Below are 12699 nucleotides of genomic sequence, written 5' to 3'. Positions count from 1 at the left end.
CTGTCAAAAGCACCGAGACTCTGGACTGACCTGCGTGTGGAAACTAAGACCATCTGAGCCTTCATCCTCTTCTCAGTTTCTTTGATCAGAAAGCACATCCTGTTTTAATTTTGGTCTGCCTGTATAGCTCACTGGTTTTAATATCTTGTCCATTGTTTTTCTTTTGATGTCCCTCATGTATTTAATCACCAATTGTTATACTTTTTTCCCCCCAATTATGATTTTCAAACAAATCAGGACAAAGTATCAACAGACATGTACTAGATACTTCAATCAAAATATGTTGTGAGTGTAATTGGCACAATAAAACTTTGTGACGGTTACAAGGGCATGTTTTATGTTATTCCGAAATGATTAGCTGTTAACATCCCAAAACCTAATTGATTGGTGCTTGGATGATGACAAATCATCCCTGAAAGTTTTATGCAATTCGGGTCAGTAATTTTTGAAAAAAAGTTGGTAAAACTCATACATACAAGCCGATGTATAAATGAATACACGCAGATGAAAACATAACCTTCTTAAACATAACAACTTTGTTGGTCGCCCACCATTCGCTGGCAAAGTTAAAGATGTATCAGAGAGCAAACGCTCCAAAAGTCCAGCACATATCAAAAGTATTTCTGGAAAAAAAAAGCTGTTATTCAACAAAACAATGACAATCTCACACAATAAACATTTTCACTTTATTTAATAGTATAACTTTCAGCACACATAAAAAAAAGAAAAACATAAACGGCCTCTAAAGTTATGTTAAACAGTATTACGAGACCCTCAGATAAGGCAAAGTGAGAGATTAAATTAAAAGCTTTTATAAAGTGAAAACAGTTTTGGATAAGAGTTCCCTGCAGCGCAAAAATCACAGTTACTCTATAAGCATCTCCTAACTAATTTTAGCCTTACAGAAGGCTGCAGAGAAAACACAAACTACTTACTTCATTATTAAGAGGGAGTTTTTGAAACTCCTTGCATAAATATAATGTGCAGCAAAAAAAAAAAGTTTACAAACCTGAGACGGAAAATGGCAACGGAGCACAAGTTAAGCACTTTCACAAACATACAGTATATGACAAACCACACAAATAGATATAAAGGCTTTATAGTTGCATATATGGATTCATATTCTGTAGGTGCAATAACTAAACCCATTGTGAGCATTGCAGAAAGGCGTGAAAGTAGACTAAGTTCATAAGAGGCAAGTTGGCCTCACGACTATACCACTGTTGATTGTCAAGAAAAGAAATATCCACTGTGTAGATAAATGCAAAAACTCTAAACAGCAGCAGTGCTTAACTACTATTCTAGAAAATGACAGTGATCCCTTGTTTTCATCAACGCTCAATACAAACACAACTCAGTAATCTTAAAAAAAACAACAACATTATTTTGGAATGTTTTCCCTCAATAACCTCAAAGTAACAGGAACAGAGGAGGTGAGGCGCGATAGACATTTCAGGCACTTAAGAGAAGAAATGTACAGCAGGGGTAAACATTAGTGCAAAGCCACTTTCAAAGTAATGAGTCAAAAGTATAAAGAGTATAAACAAAAAAAACAACAAAAAAAACTAAAAAGTGAGGAAAATAAAACAACAGTAAAGGCAAAAGTGTGCTGATCAGAAAAATTGGCTCTGTGACGCTGAAGTGCAAGCAGAGGATGTTTCTGCAGAAGGTACAGAGAGGCTGCGAATTCCAGTGCATGTCTGTCTTTGGTGTAAAAGTTAAAGGCTTACAGAGACAAAAGAGAAGGCTGAGTTAAGGGCGTTTTGCCTTTTCTGAGAAGGTAAACAGGTTTTGGTTCTTTCTAGTTCTCGCACTGGTGGAAAAACAACCCTTTTTCACATACAAGATCAATTCTAGATCAAAACTCCCATTTTTGCGTCTTGGGGAAATATCCACACTGCTGTACTGTGCAGACAGCAACCGAGCAAAGAGCAGCCCTGAAAACGAGGGAGTGTTTGGGCACCGGCCTTTTTTTTTTTCTATTGGTCGGCGCTCATTATAGACAGGAAGCGGGATGTTTTCTGTCCAGGCTTTGTGTCAGCAGACATCTCTGGTACGGCTCCCTCAGCAGCGGCCTGTCGCTCGCACAGACTCCCCAGCAGCTGAGCCGTCTGAAAGACTGAGGCGTGACCAGTGGGCTGCAGAGACTGAACCTTCTGAAGGTTCTGGAGTGTCCGCAGCATTTCCGCAGACACGATGGGCAAGTGCTGTTCCTGGATCAAACTGGAGCTGGCGGCTCGCATGTCGGTGTTGCGCTGAACCGAGGGCCTTGGAGCCGGCCTGGCGCGTTGCGCTCGCGACGAGCCAGACGATGTTTTCTTTTGTGGCGGGGGAGACTCCTCTTCGTCCACCGACTGATCACTCGATGACATTGTACTGTCAGAGTCTTCACTCGCTTCTTCATCGTCACTGCATTTGTCATCGTGATCATCATTTTCTTCCGCCTTGGTGCCATCTCCATCAGTGATATAAATCATGTCTTTGGGCAGAGAGGTGAACTGGTACACAAGACGCTGGCCTTCAACCTTGTTAAGTATGCCCCTCTGGTAGTAGTACCTGCATTAAAAAAATAAAATAGAATTATAATAATATTTACAAACAGAAAGCAAACTGGGAATTTAAAACCAGCAATCTGAATTCAACAATAAAATAATTTATCATTTGCCTGCTACAAAGTCTATTTTTTAATAAAATAGATGTTGGACAATGAAATTAAAGACACATTCTAAGTCCTTTAAAGTGAGAAATTTAACGGTGTCATATTGTACAGTTTTTCAACAATTCCACACATTTGTCAGAGGTCCAACAACATTGTATTCAAAGTGTATTTTCCCCCGAATCCGGCTTGGGTCCTGAATTTGAACCAGTCTAAAAGTCCTTTTAGTGAGTTCTGCTGAGAACTGCCTGTTTCTGTGTCCGTCTCTGTCCACACCAACTCCAGGCTCCTCTCTTGGGGCTTTCTGGTGTTTCAGATTAAGTGATTTCCATGTTGTCCCATGAAATTTGTAGCTGTCCTGATGAACGCCATTTAATGAAGTTTCTAAGTGTGAATCCTATTTCAACATGTGTCGTTACCAGCAGCAATGATGGATGCAAAAAAAAAAAAGAAAAAAAAAAAGTTGGTCACAATTTAACAGGGAAACCAGTTAATCCAAAACATCGGGAAAATGCACCGTGGATTTATCGCTATGAATCGTATAAGCGCCGATATTCAATTAGTTTGAACCAGAATCTGACCCGGAAGGAGAGGCTCCTGAAAATGTGGAGTTAAAAAGATTGCGTGTCTGAATACGTTACTTAGTTTGGTCGTATGTGTTACAGTTACCACCAAGTCGCTAATGCTAGCCGCTGCTAACTGTAACGGCTACGGTTTTTCTATATTATACTGAATTTATGCAGCACATCAGTAAGGCAGACCACTATAAAAAGGAATTTTGCATAATACGGGACCTTTAAAGTTTGTTACTTTCTTGACGCACCGTGCTGAAAAAATAAATAAAAAATCAGCATCAAGACTGAGCAGGCCGGCTTTCGGCTGAAGTGAATCGATGGCATCAATCAAAAACAACGACTTGGAGTTTTTCACTACAAATATGAAAGAAAGCCTGTCAACTTGCAGCGTCAGCAGCAGTAAAACCAAAAGGCACATATTATTTATAAACCATTACATTTCTGACCTTGTGGAAAGTGATAAATATAAATGTTGCATCAAGGACTTGTGAGATAGTGGGGAGTATTTGTGTCGAGCTACTTACAACACTTCAACTTCTCTCAGGTGTTTTTCTGCAGATGAATGATTCTTTCCATGAAACTATGACATTATAAATGTGCGTACATTATATCTGGATCAAAAAAAAAGAAATTGGTGGATATGCTGCTCTTACTCTGGATGAGTCAACAAACCACACATCCTAAATCTAACTTCATCTACACAACCTCACAATGTTAAATAAGTAACTGAATACAAGTACTAATTGAGTAAACTTTAATGAAGAGCAAATATTTGTTTGGGAGTGTGGTTGATTATTGCCAGTCAGAGCATTATTGTGGAAAATACAGCAAATACAAGTAAAAATTTAAATAGTTATACTTTACAAACCAATAATCAAAATGTCCAAAATAATATTAACTTTAATCTTGTGTGGTTGAAGTTTTGTGTTCTGATTCTGATCTTATATCTTCTCCACTTCAATGACCAAGTGGAACTTTTATGACGCAGTTAAAAACATTTTTATTCAGGCAGGCCTTTGACCTGTCGCTGCTCAATTCTACTTTTTTGTATGTCTGTTGTTCTTGCTTCTATATTTACCAGAGATAATGATCTTATCTCTGTTTTGTTTTTAATGCCGGGTCGCATGTGAAAGATGCTATATAAATAAAAATCTACTCTATTCTTTCCTAAGTAATCTAACAGAATACTCGGCTTTTTGAAGCAGTTGTGACGTACCTGAGTGCTCGACCCATTGTCTCATAATTCATATCCGGCTTGTTTTTGTGTTTGCCCCAGAGCCTGGCCACTGCTTTGGAATTGACCAGCTTGAAAATTCCTGCGTGGGGATTGGTCCATTTGATGTAGCGGGGACAGACCTGCCTGTCCTGCAGCAACTCCATCAGGAACTGCCACAGGTACAGTGTGTTTCCTCCTGAAGAACAAACACAGGAAACAGAACGGTGAAAAAGAGAAACCTCTCGGGTTAAATATATTTTGGGGGAAAAAACAAAAAAAGGTGGAAAATAAATTTATGGTTCATGAATGGGAATAAACAAAATCCCAATGTAGATTATTATTTATTCTTATTTCTCTCACCTTACGTCGTCTTTTTCACTTTGAAGTACACAATGAATTACAAAAATTGTGTGACTTGCGTCTTCAAAATGAGACTGAATAGCATTTGTGATTGCTTTATTTACTGTTGAGTAGCTCCGAAGAGGTCCACCTCTAAAACACAGAACGGCTCCTGCAGTAAGTCAGGAGCTAATGGGGCTCTCAATACAATGAAAAGAAATGTTCGACAATACCCTTGTTGTATTTGTCCTTCTTTACTGTAATGTTTGGAGTGGGAGAGTCTGCCCTGCGATGGCGAGGTTTCCTGCCTGGAACAGCACAAAAAAAAAACATTTTGCGGATATTTAACGTGAAGCAAGGAGCCACGGAGTTCCCCCTCCAGGTGTGCTGGCTGAGCAAGAGCAGCACTGACCTCTCTTTCTGGTTTGCAGCTGTGTCACAGACTTCTCGGTGTGCAGTGAGAGCCATTGTGGCTGGTCAACAGCCCCCACAACCCCCTCCGCTGACACCATCACCTGGGTAACGGGAGTGGTGATGACATCTCCCAGTGACGGAAAGAAGGTCTGAGCTGCAGGGGGGCGGGAGGAGGGGGCATAAACGTATTTAATTGCAAGTGAACAGCATCCTGACCGCCACGTCTAAAAACACCATTATACATATAAAAAAAAAAGCAGAGGGTAAAACGCATCTGACTTGGTGAAGTAGTTGTGGTCTTACAGTAGGGCTGGTCTAGTGACAGCGTGTCTGCACAGTCCATGTTGAGAAGCGAGTCAGCAGCCACAAGTGTCTCCATGATCTCCTCCTCTCCGCTTTCACATGGCTCCACTGCACACCACAGCGAGGGGAGGAACATACAAAAACACTTTCAGGAGGTGGAGGAGGGCATTTATGTTCCGGAGGAGGAACATTAAATTGGAGGAACACTGAATATGAAGGATGACTTCGGGGAAAGTACAAAAACATGCTTTCTGGTGAGATTTTGAAATACAGACAGACTTGGTTTATGTATTTGTGGGATCATTGCCACAATCATGTTTAAAGAATAAACAGCACGTTTCTTTGCAGAACAAAGTTGACATAACTTTGAATAAGCAGACCGTAAAAACCACACTACCTTGAGTGTCTCTTCTTTGTTTTCATTCATTGGATGGGATGGTCTCGCAAAGCATTGTTCAATTCAGATTCATTATGGGGAAACAGTGACGTAAATGTTCCTGCTGAGGCTCAGACTTCAGTGTTCACTGGTTTGATCAGTTTTCAATTGTGATACTGACTACTAAGTGACAGCAGCAGAGCATTACTATCAACTGGACTTTTTGTACTTGCTTTCTAACCAACATTACACACAATGCATGACAAGTCAATAAGGTGCTACAAGTATCGCATATTGACAGGAAAACTAAAGCGTGTCCTTAAAAGTTCAACAAACAATACTTACAGATTTTCTAGGTGGGGAATCAGTGTATGATGGGCATTTAATGCCTCAATTAAACATTAACTGGTATTTCAACTGTTAAACTTACTATGGGGTGGGAGCAGCTTAAAAATTAAATAACAGTATCATTATAATAATAACTTTCTGGAAGCTCAACTTGAAGCAGTTTTCTCATGTTGTATTGTGAATGTCAGCCCATATCACTGACAACTGTGCTTTAGAATAGTGGCTTTCTATCATTTACAGTTGAATGTTTGTTCATTCAAACAATTTTAGCTTTTATGAATGATCCGTTTCTATATTGTCTTTCTTATTGTCTCACTGGTGAACCATTTATTATTTAAATGAGATGCTCGGTGTATTTTCGGTGTTTACTGCGAGGATCAAACTTTGAAAATGCATGGATGATGATGAGTTAGAGCCAATGATCTGCAGTGATCTGTGCGTAAATCATGCGTAAATGTGTGGCATGTTATTAGTAAAGTCCAGCTGCTTGGCCCTCACCACACGCTCGTCCTTGAGGCTCGGGATCATGAAGCGGGACTGTGTTGTTTGTGAGCTAGGAAAAAAAAAAAAAACACATCTGCAAGCTAACAGCTGTTTGTCGGGGGGACTCCAAACAGAAAGACCAGCGCATCAAAACAAGCGGCCACGTTTGGATACACACAGGCGAGTGCTTCTCCTGCCCCCCCCCCCCCAAAAAAATACTGTGTCAAACTGAAGGTAAATAGTCTCCAAGAGTCTGTCGAGTCGTGCTTCGCTGTTGTTACCGTTAGCTCAGTCGGCGGAGCCTCGCCGTGCTCAACTTCTGCCTCCAGCCAACAAAAACTGACGGACGGCGCAAAACTTACTTTCAGCTCCCAGCACGGGTGAGAAACGAGCCATGGCGTGCGTGCTGTGGCCTGCTATGACCACGTCTACATCCTAATGTGATTCATTAACTGTCTTTCCTGGGAAGCAGGCAGGCGGAATGTTTTGCTCCACTTCCTGATTCTTTTCTTTTTTTCTATTCTTTTTTTTTTTTTTTTTTTTGCGAAGGGTGGTACATGTGCGAGAGACGCCGCTGCACATGCGCAGCACGTCCCGTGGCGCCTCGGGTGTCTGACTGGAGTAACTTTTTCATTTAAGTGTGAAATAAAAGTAACTTTTCGAAGCAAAAGTGACGAACTTCAGTATCCAGGCTACGAGGTTTAGAGTTATTCCCAGAAGATCTGTGATGAACTGGCGCATGCGCTGCATCGGTGAGATTCCCATCAGACCAAATATCAACACAAGAGCTCGTATTTGACACATATTGTCTAAATCAGGGGTGTCAAACTCACTTTAGTCACATTATATGTCAAGGATAGTATACAATCCTTTTACAGATTTCAGTGTAATATTTTACCATCTATCATCCCGAGTGCCAGACTGGAGCCCCGACCAGGCAGGTTTTGGCACCTGCATTATAGGTTTGTCACCTATGTTTTGTTTATTATAAATTAAAAAACAACGTAAACATGACTAAAACAGGATTGATGATCTGCAATGCACAGGTCCACATATGTCCCTGGCCGTTTGTTCCCCATGAAATTCAAAATGAGCTGATATTAAAAATATAAAAATAAAGAGTGGACCTACATGTTAAAAAAAGAAGAAGAAAAAAAAGTGGTGATGTAGTGCAGTGGTTGGCATTCTCCTCGTAGCAGAGAACCTCTGGTTAGATTTCTGTGTGGAGTTCAGTGTGTTCTCTCTGTAGTATTTTGTCAGGATACTCCTGATCCCTGTATGGTTAATTGGTGATGTTAACTTGTGAGTGTGCGTGTGTGTGCGTGTGTGTGTGCACATGAGCATGTGTGTAATCTCTGAGTTCGCCTTGTTAATGAACTGGTTAGGTGTCCAAGATGTACCCTGCCTTTAGTAAATTTTGAACTGTGATTGGCTGCAGCGTCCTTTCGTCATCTATGCAATATGTTTGATCATAAAGTATATTAGCTCTAAATGTGTGTCAATCTAGAGAGGTCTAATCTGTGTAAATGTGAAGTTTTATGTATGTTAGAGAAATAAGGTCAATTCATGTGAGGTTTCCCTACAGCACCAAATTGCCTGTACAGCTGAGAAGAGCTGCTATTTGAGGTGAGATGGCAGATGTTTCAGGCTGGGAGGTTGCACAGTGCAGTAATCTAGCCCCAGAGATCTGACTGATTCTTTGTTTGCAGGGATTAGATGTGACTTTAAGGCCAAGACTATATTATAAAGATAACGATGAAGCGCCTCATGTATTAATGTGCATTTATGCATGTGTGTGGATTGACGAATTCTTAATGATTTCCCAGATTTATTAGATCATCTTGGGCTTTGTGATAACTGAACAGGATTGTCTTTTAGAAGGTGCTTGGATCATGTTTTTACAAATGAACTTGTAGTTATTTGTGAGGAATCACTCAGTCCGGCTTTTCTTGATATTTTTGAAACCTGTGTGTGTGTGTGTGTGTGTGTGTGTGTGTGTGTGTGTGTGTGTGTGTGTGTGTGTGTGTGTGTGTGTGTGTGTGTGTGTGTGTGTGTGTGTGTGTGTGTGTGTGTGTGTGTGTGTGTGTGTGTGTGTGTGTGTGTGTGTGTGTGAGCATATTCACCTTTGAGCAGCTGCTGGTGATCCTGTTCCGTCTGCACCTGTTCACATGCCAGACCGGTGTATGAGAGCAGGTGCGGATGGGGAATCTGCTCCACAATCACCGCAGGGTAATCTAAGTGACCCACCAACTGGTGCACGCAATATGAAACATCACCAAGAAGAGATTAGATTACAGTTTGTCGATTGATTTAGTCGACTCAGGACCCCAACTCACCTGCGCGGTGTTAAAATGGTCACTGGCAAAGTCAAAGATGAGCTCTGACTGCTGCAGCATGGCTGAATATCTAAGACAACACAACTAACTGTGTGAAAACAGCATCACAGCTTCCCTATGAGGTCTGATATGTTGTTGGATCCAGTCAAGTCGGCTTCTGGAGAGAATCTCCTGACAAACGCCAGCGTAGATTTACCAGCGCCGATCACTCTATCCGATGAGGCTGATTCCTATCCAGTGCAGCTTGACAGCAGAAAAGAGACGTACGTAGATTGACCAGAAAGCAGAGGCGTCACAGGAAGTTGATGTTCTCTCGAAGAGGAAGTGGGGGCTGCTTAACTGTCCTGTGGTCTGACTAAACCTGCCAGAGAAAAACAGAAACTTCAGGGTCTAAAATAGCCGTTGAACAGAGAGCAAACAGTGAGACCACACCTGCAGATGGCAAACAGACACTGCTTCAAACACGTCGTCCAGATATTCATTAAAATTCTCCCCTGTTCTAAGTATTTTGTTCCCGCGCTCTTATCACACTTCTAAACTGGGCTAAACCAGCAACAGGAAGGAAGCGTTTGCTGCGCAATGTGTGTCTGTGCTGTGTGTTTGTGCAATATGAAGTGCAGGGGGGGACACAAGTCTGTCTTGAACTTGAAACATCATGTCTTTGCAGAATGTTCACGGTCTCAGATCTATTATGTTCACATTCCTCACAACGTGCCTGTGAAGGGGACATCCAGAACAAACTCCTCTAAACAAACTCCCTCTTTCTCTTCTCCTCCCTTGTTTTTCTCTCCCTCCTCTTTTGTCCTAACAACACTGGTTATTACTAATCAGTCTCGGTTTTTATATTCCTGTATGAATTTGACCCCCCCCCCCCCCCCAGCTGCTCTACAAGGCTGCTTTAGTCTCATAGATGTCAAACATAGGCTGTAAATAGAGTTGCCACACCTGCACTTACCTCCAACCTCTTTGCTGTGGAGATCACACCGGCATTAAGTCTTTGTATACAAAAGATCTTGCAGTGTGAACAAATCGCTTATGAGGTATTAAAATTAATCACTAAGCTGCCACAAGTTAATCCCACTGATCCTCAACCTTCGTTGAAAAATCCTCAGTCGCCTCATAGAAAGAGGCTGTGTTTGTGCGTAAGTGTGTGAGACAGAGGCACAGCACGTTTGGGTCAGTTATCAAACAGGAAGCACAGCTCAGTTAGGAGGCACCGCTTCCTGAGTTCGCTCGCCAAACTGCTGCCAACATCACTGCCAGCAGCAGCTGCCTCATTTTCGACTTCCTCTGATCTTCACTGTCGTTTGGCTCTCAATGATTTAGGCAGGACATGAGTGAAACTGACAGTAGTTTACTTGTTAAAACAGAAAGTAAATAAAGTATGCAAAGAAAAGTAGGTGTTTTCTTTGTTTGTTTTTTTACTTGATGTAAAAGGGTTTAGAGAAATTAAAGCTGCATGAGATGTTGGATGACAGAAAAGGAACAGAAACTGATAACAGTCCTTCTCAAAGTAATTATAGCATTGTGGGTATTAGATTTATGTTAACAAAAGGTCCAGGCCAGGGGTTTTCCGAGTATGGAAAGAGGAGCCCCCCTCTCCTCTCTTTGAGCTTGGACCACGATGAGCCCCCAAAGCCTCCCAACTATCACACTGCACAGGCTTTCTCTCAGGCCAAGTAATCATTTTTGGTGGAATTCCAGACTTTTCATGTTTTTCACACTGGAAGATATTATCGTAAATTAATTTTTGGGCTCTTGTTTGATTTAATACATATATCTATAATGCTCACAATAATTTCACATCACTTTACGTATTTCATTTAATCATAAAGTGCAAGTGCAATATCCGTAGTACTGGTGTAACATGCGTAATATAGTGCAATAACTGAGATATAATAGAATATATATCTAATATTTGGTATTACTGTGGTATAGAAGTCATTACCATAGCATGTGCTATAGCTCGGCTGTGTCATAGTTTTTTGTAATATTAGTTTAATACTTCATATTAATCAAAACCAAAAGTTTTCTTTTTAATCTGGGTATGAGAATGTCCCCAATTTCAGTCCAAGTTGGGCTATGGGGCCTTTCTTTGTGGCGTTTGTATGTTCTTCCTGTGCATTCGTAGGTTTTTTCTGGTGCCCCGTCACCCTAAAGCTGGATCATATGGATGGGCGTACTGTATTGAGCACAACATATGTACTTTGTATTGTCTTAATTTGTATTTTCCTCTTAAGGAAAATAAGCACCAGTCTATCTTTTCTCAATACACCATTGTCCGTGCACACACGCAGCATTTCATCATGGCATCACACAGGTGATGGATGGTATAGACAGAAAGATTAGGCGATAGCAGCGATCTCATCACTTCCTAAACTGAAACTCGGGGCTCAGGTTGTAGATCGGGTCAAATGCCATGCTGGGTTTCTTGTCTGTGAGTGTAGCACAAAGCATTTGTAGAAGTAAACAAGATGGTGAGGGTTCACTGATCAGATGTCACAGCCCAGCAGAACACCTGCGTTTGTGACATTTTTCTTTTTCTTTGAGTGATGAACCACTGCTGACTGCCATTGTGCCATGTGTGTACTTGTTCATTGTTAGTGTGCCCTGCAGCCTGCTGCCTCTATAGAGGTACACTCGGGCAGTATAGAGCCTTTGTTCATCAGCACTCTGGTCACATAGGTTTGTCTCTATGGCCTTGGCACCAGGATCTGAGCCTGTGAAGTGGCTGCCAGTCCCCTAAGGACACTGATAAGCCTTCCATAACATTCATTCCCCAGTTTGCGTGTGTGTGTGTGTTAGAGAGAGTCCCCGACGGAGATAGAAAGAGCGCGGATCTGTTTGACAGAAAGGGGCAGTGTGTGTGTGAGTGTGTGTGTGTGTGTGTTACGCTAGACTGATAACAGTATGGCAAGTGAGGGAGCAGCTGATAAGCCCCGCTTGTTGCTTGGGGTAACTGGGCCTTGTTAAACGAGCACAGTGAAAAATGGTTTGTGAGTGTCGAGAACAGGAGATTGAGACTTGGAGCAGCAGCGGTGGTCGCCGCACCGTCTTTCTAGCCTTTTTGGCCCGTGTGTGTGAAATCAGTTTTTCTGTCTCTGAACAAGAATACATTTAAAGTTTATTTTCTTTAAATGAACATTTTTCACACCCTGTTCAAATTGCACCAAGGAGGCATGCTCAGTAACTTGAATACTTTCACTTTCTCTCTAGCACATGTAATGTCACAAAACAGTCACCCGAAGACCTACTCAGACTTTCTATTGTTGTGTGAAGTATTTCGTTGACTCCACAGAGAAGTTTGCTTATTGTATGGAATAAAAGCAGTGTGCTTACCTTGTGTTTATAGCTTGTGCCTGCATGTGACAGAGCAGCAGCTTCCTGGGAGGTCCAAAAGAGAGAAACTGAAAATGTTCTCATTTTTTTGGGGGGGGGGGTAGATAATGCAGAAACTCTCAGTTTCTTTTTGTGTGTATGTGAATGTGTAAGAGAGAGTGTGATGATTATTTTTCTTGTCCTCCTGAGTCCTTGTCAGTCCTTCTTCCTCTTTTTTTCCCAGAGAACTGAGCTGCACCGCCCCCTCCCCCTCTCATCCAGTGAGTTCTGATTGGTTACCTGTGTTGTGAGTCAAGGTAACCCATAGTGACCAT

The 12699-nt window shown here is 41.6% G+C and overlaps 1 protein-coding gene across 6 annotated transcripts; it reads right to left on the bottom strand.

Moving 5' to 3' along the window:
* Nucleotides 1–674: 674 nt before the first annotated feature.
* On the bottom strand, nucleotides 675–12614 carry LOC308111792 (ETS-related transcription factor Elf-1-like). Of its 6 annotated transcripts, none has more exons than XM_080466818.1 (8): nucleotides 12386–12614; nucleotides 9047–9407; nucleotides 8834–8960; nucleotides 5504–5611; nucleotides 5199–5354; nucleotides 5020–5094; nucleotides 4448–4643; nucleotides 675–2556 (listed from the first exon to the last, which is right to left on the bottom strand). In XM_080466818.1, exons 2-8 carry the CDS (start codon nucleotides 9104–9106, stop codon nucleotides 1980–1982), a joined length of 1299 nt encoding a protein of 432 aa, XP_080322944.1. In that variant the 5' UTR covers nucleotides 9107–9407; nucleotides 12386–12614; the 3' UTR covers nucleotides 675–1979. The 6 variants fall into 6 exon arrangements, with proteins under 6 accessions (XP_080322944.1, XP_080322948.1, XP_080322947.1 ...); XM_080466822.1 differs by having other exon boundaries at nucleotides 8834–8870; nucleotides 12386–12509; XM_080466821.1 differs by lacking the exon at nucleotides 12386–12614 and adding an exon at nucleotides 9992–10225.
* Between the last annotated feature and the right edge of the window lie 85 nt (nucleotides 12615–12699).

Source organism: Lipophrys pholis (assembly GCF_963383615.2).
Source record: "Lipophrys pholis genome assembly, chromosome: 1".
Lineage (NCBI taxonomy): Eukaryota > Metazoa > Chordata > Actinopteri > Blenniiformes > Blenniidae > Lipophrys > Lipophrys pholis.
This window is presented reverse-complemented; position numbering and strand designations above follow the sequence as displayed.

Bases quoted from the DNA above. Each gene is read 5' to 3' on its own strand.
- LOC308111792 (XM_080466818.1), bottom strand. From the start codon at position 9,106: ATGCTGCAGCAGTCAGAGCTCATCTTTGACTTTGCCAGTGACCATTTT. The intron at 5,355-5,503 runs GTAAGACCACAA...GCCCCCCTGCAG, and splicing joins GTCACTAGACCAGCCCTACT to CTCAGACCTTCTTTCCGTCA. The intron at 4,644-5,019 runs GTATTGTCGAAC...TTTGTTCTTCAG, and splicing joins GAAGGACAAATACAACAAGG to GAGGAAACACACTGTACCTG.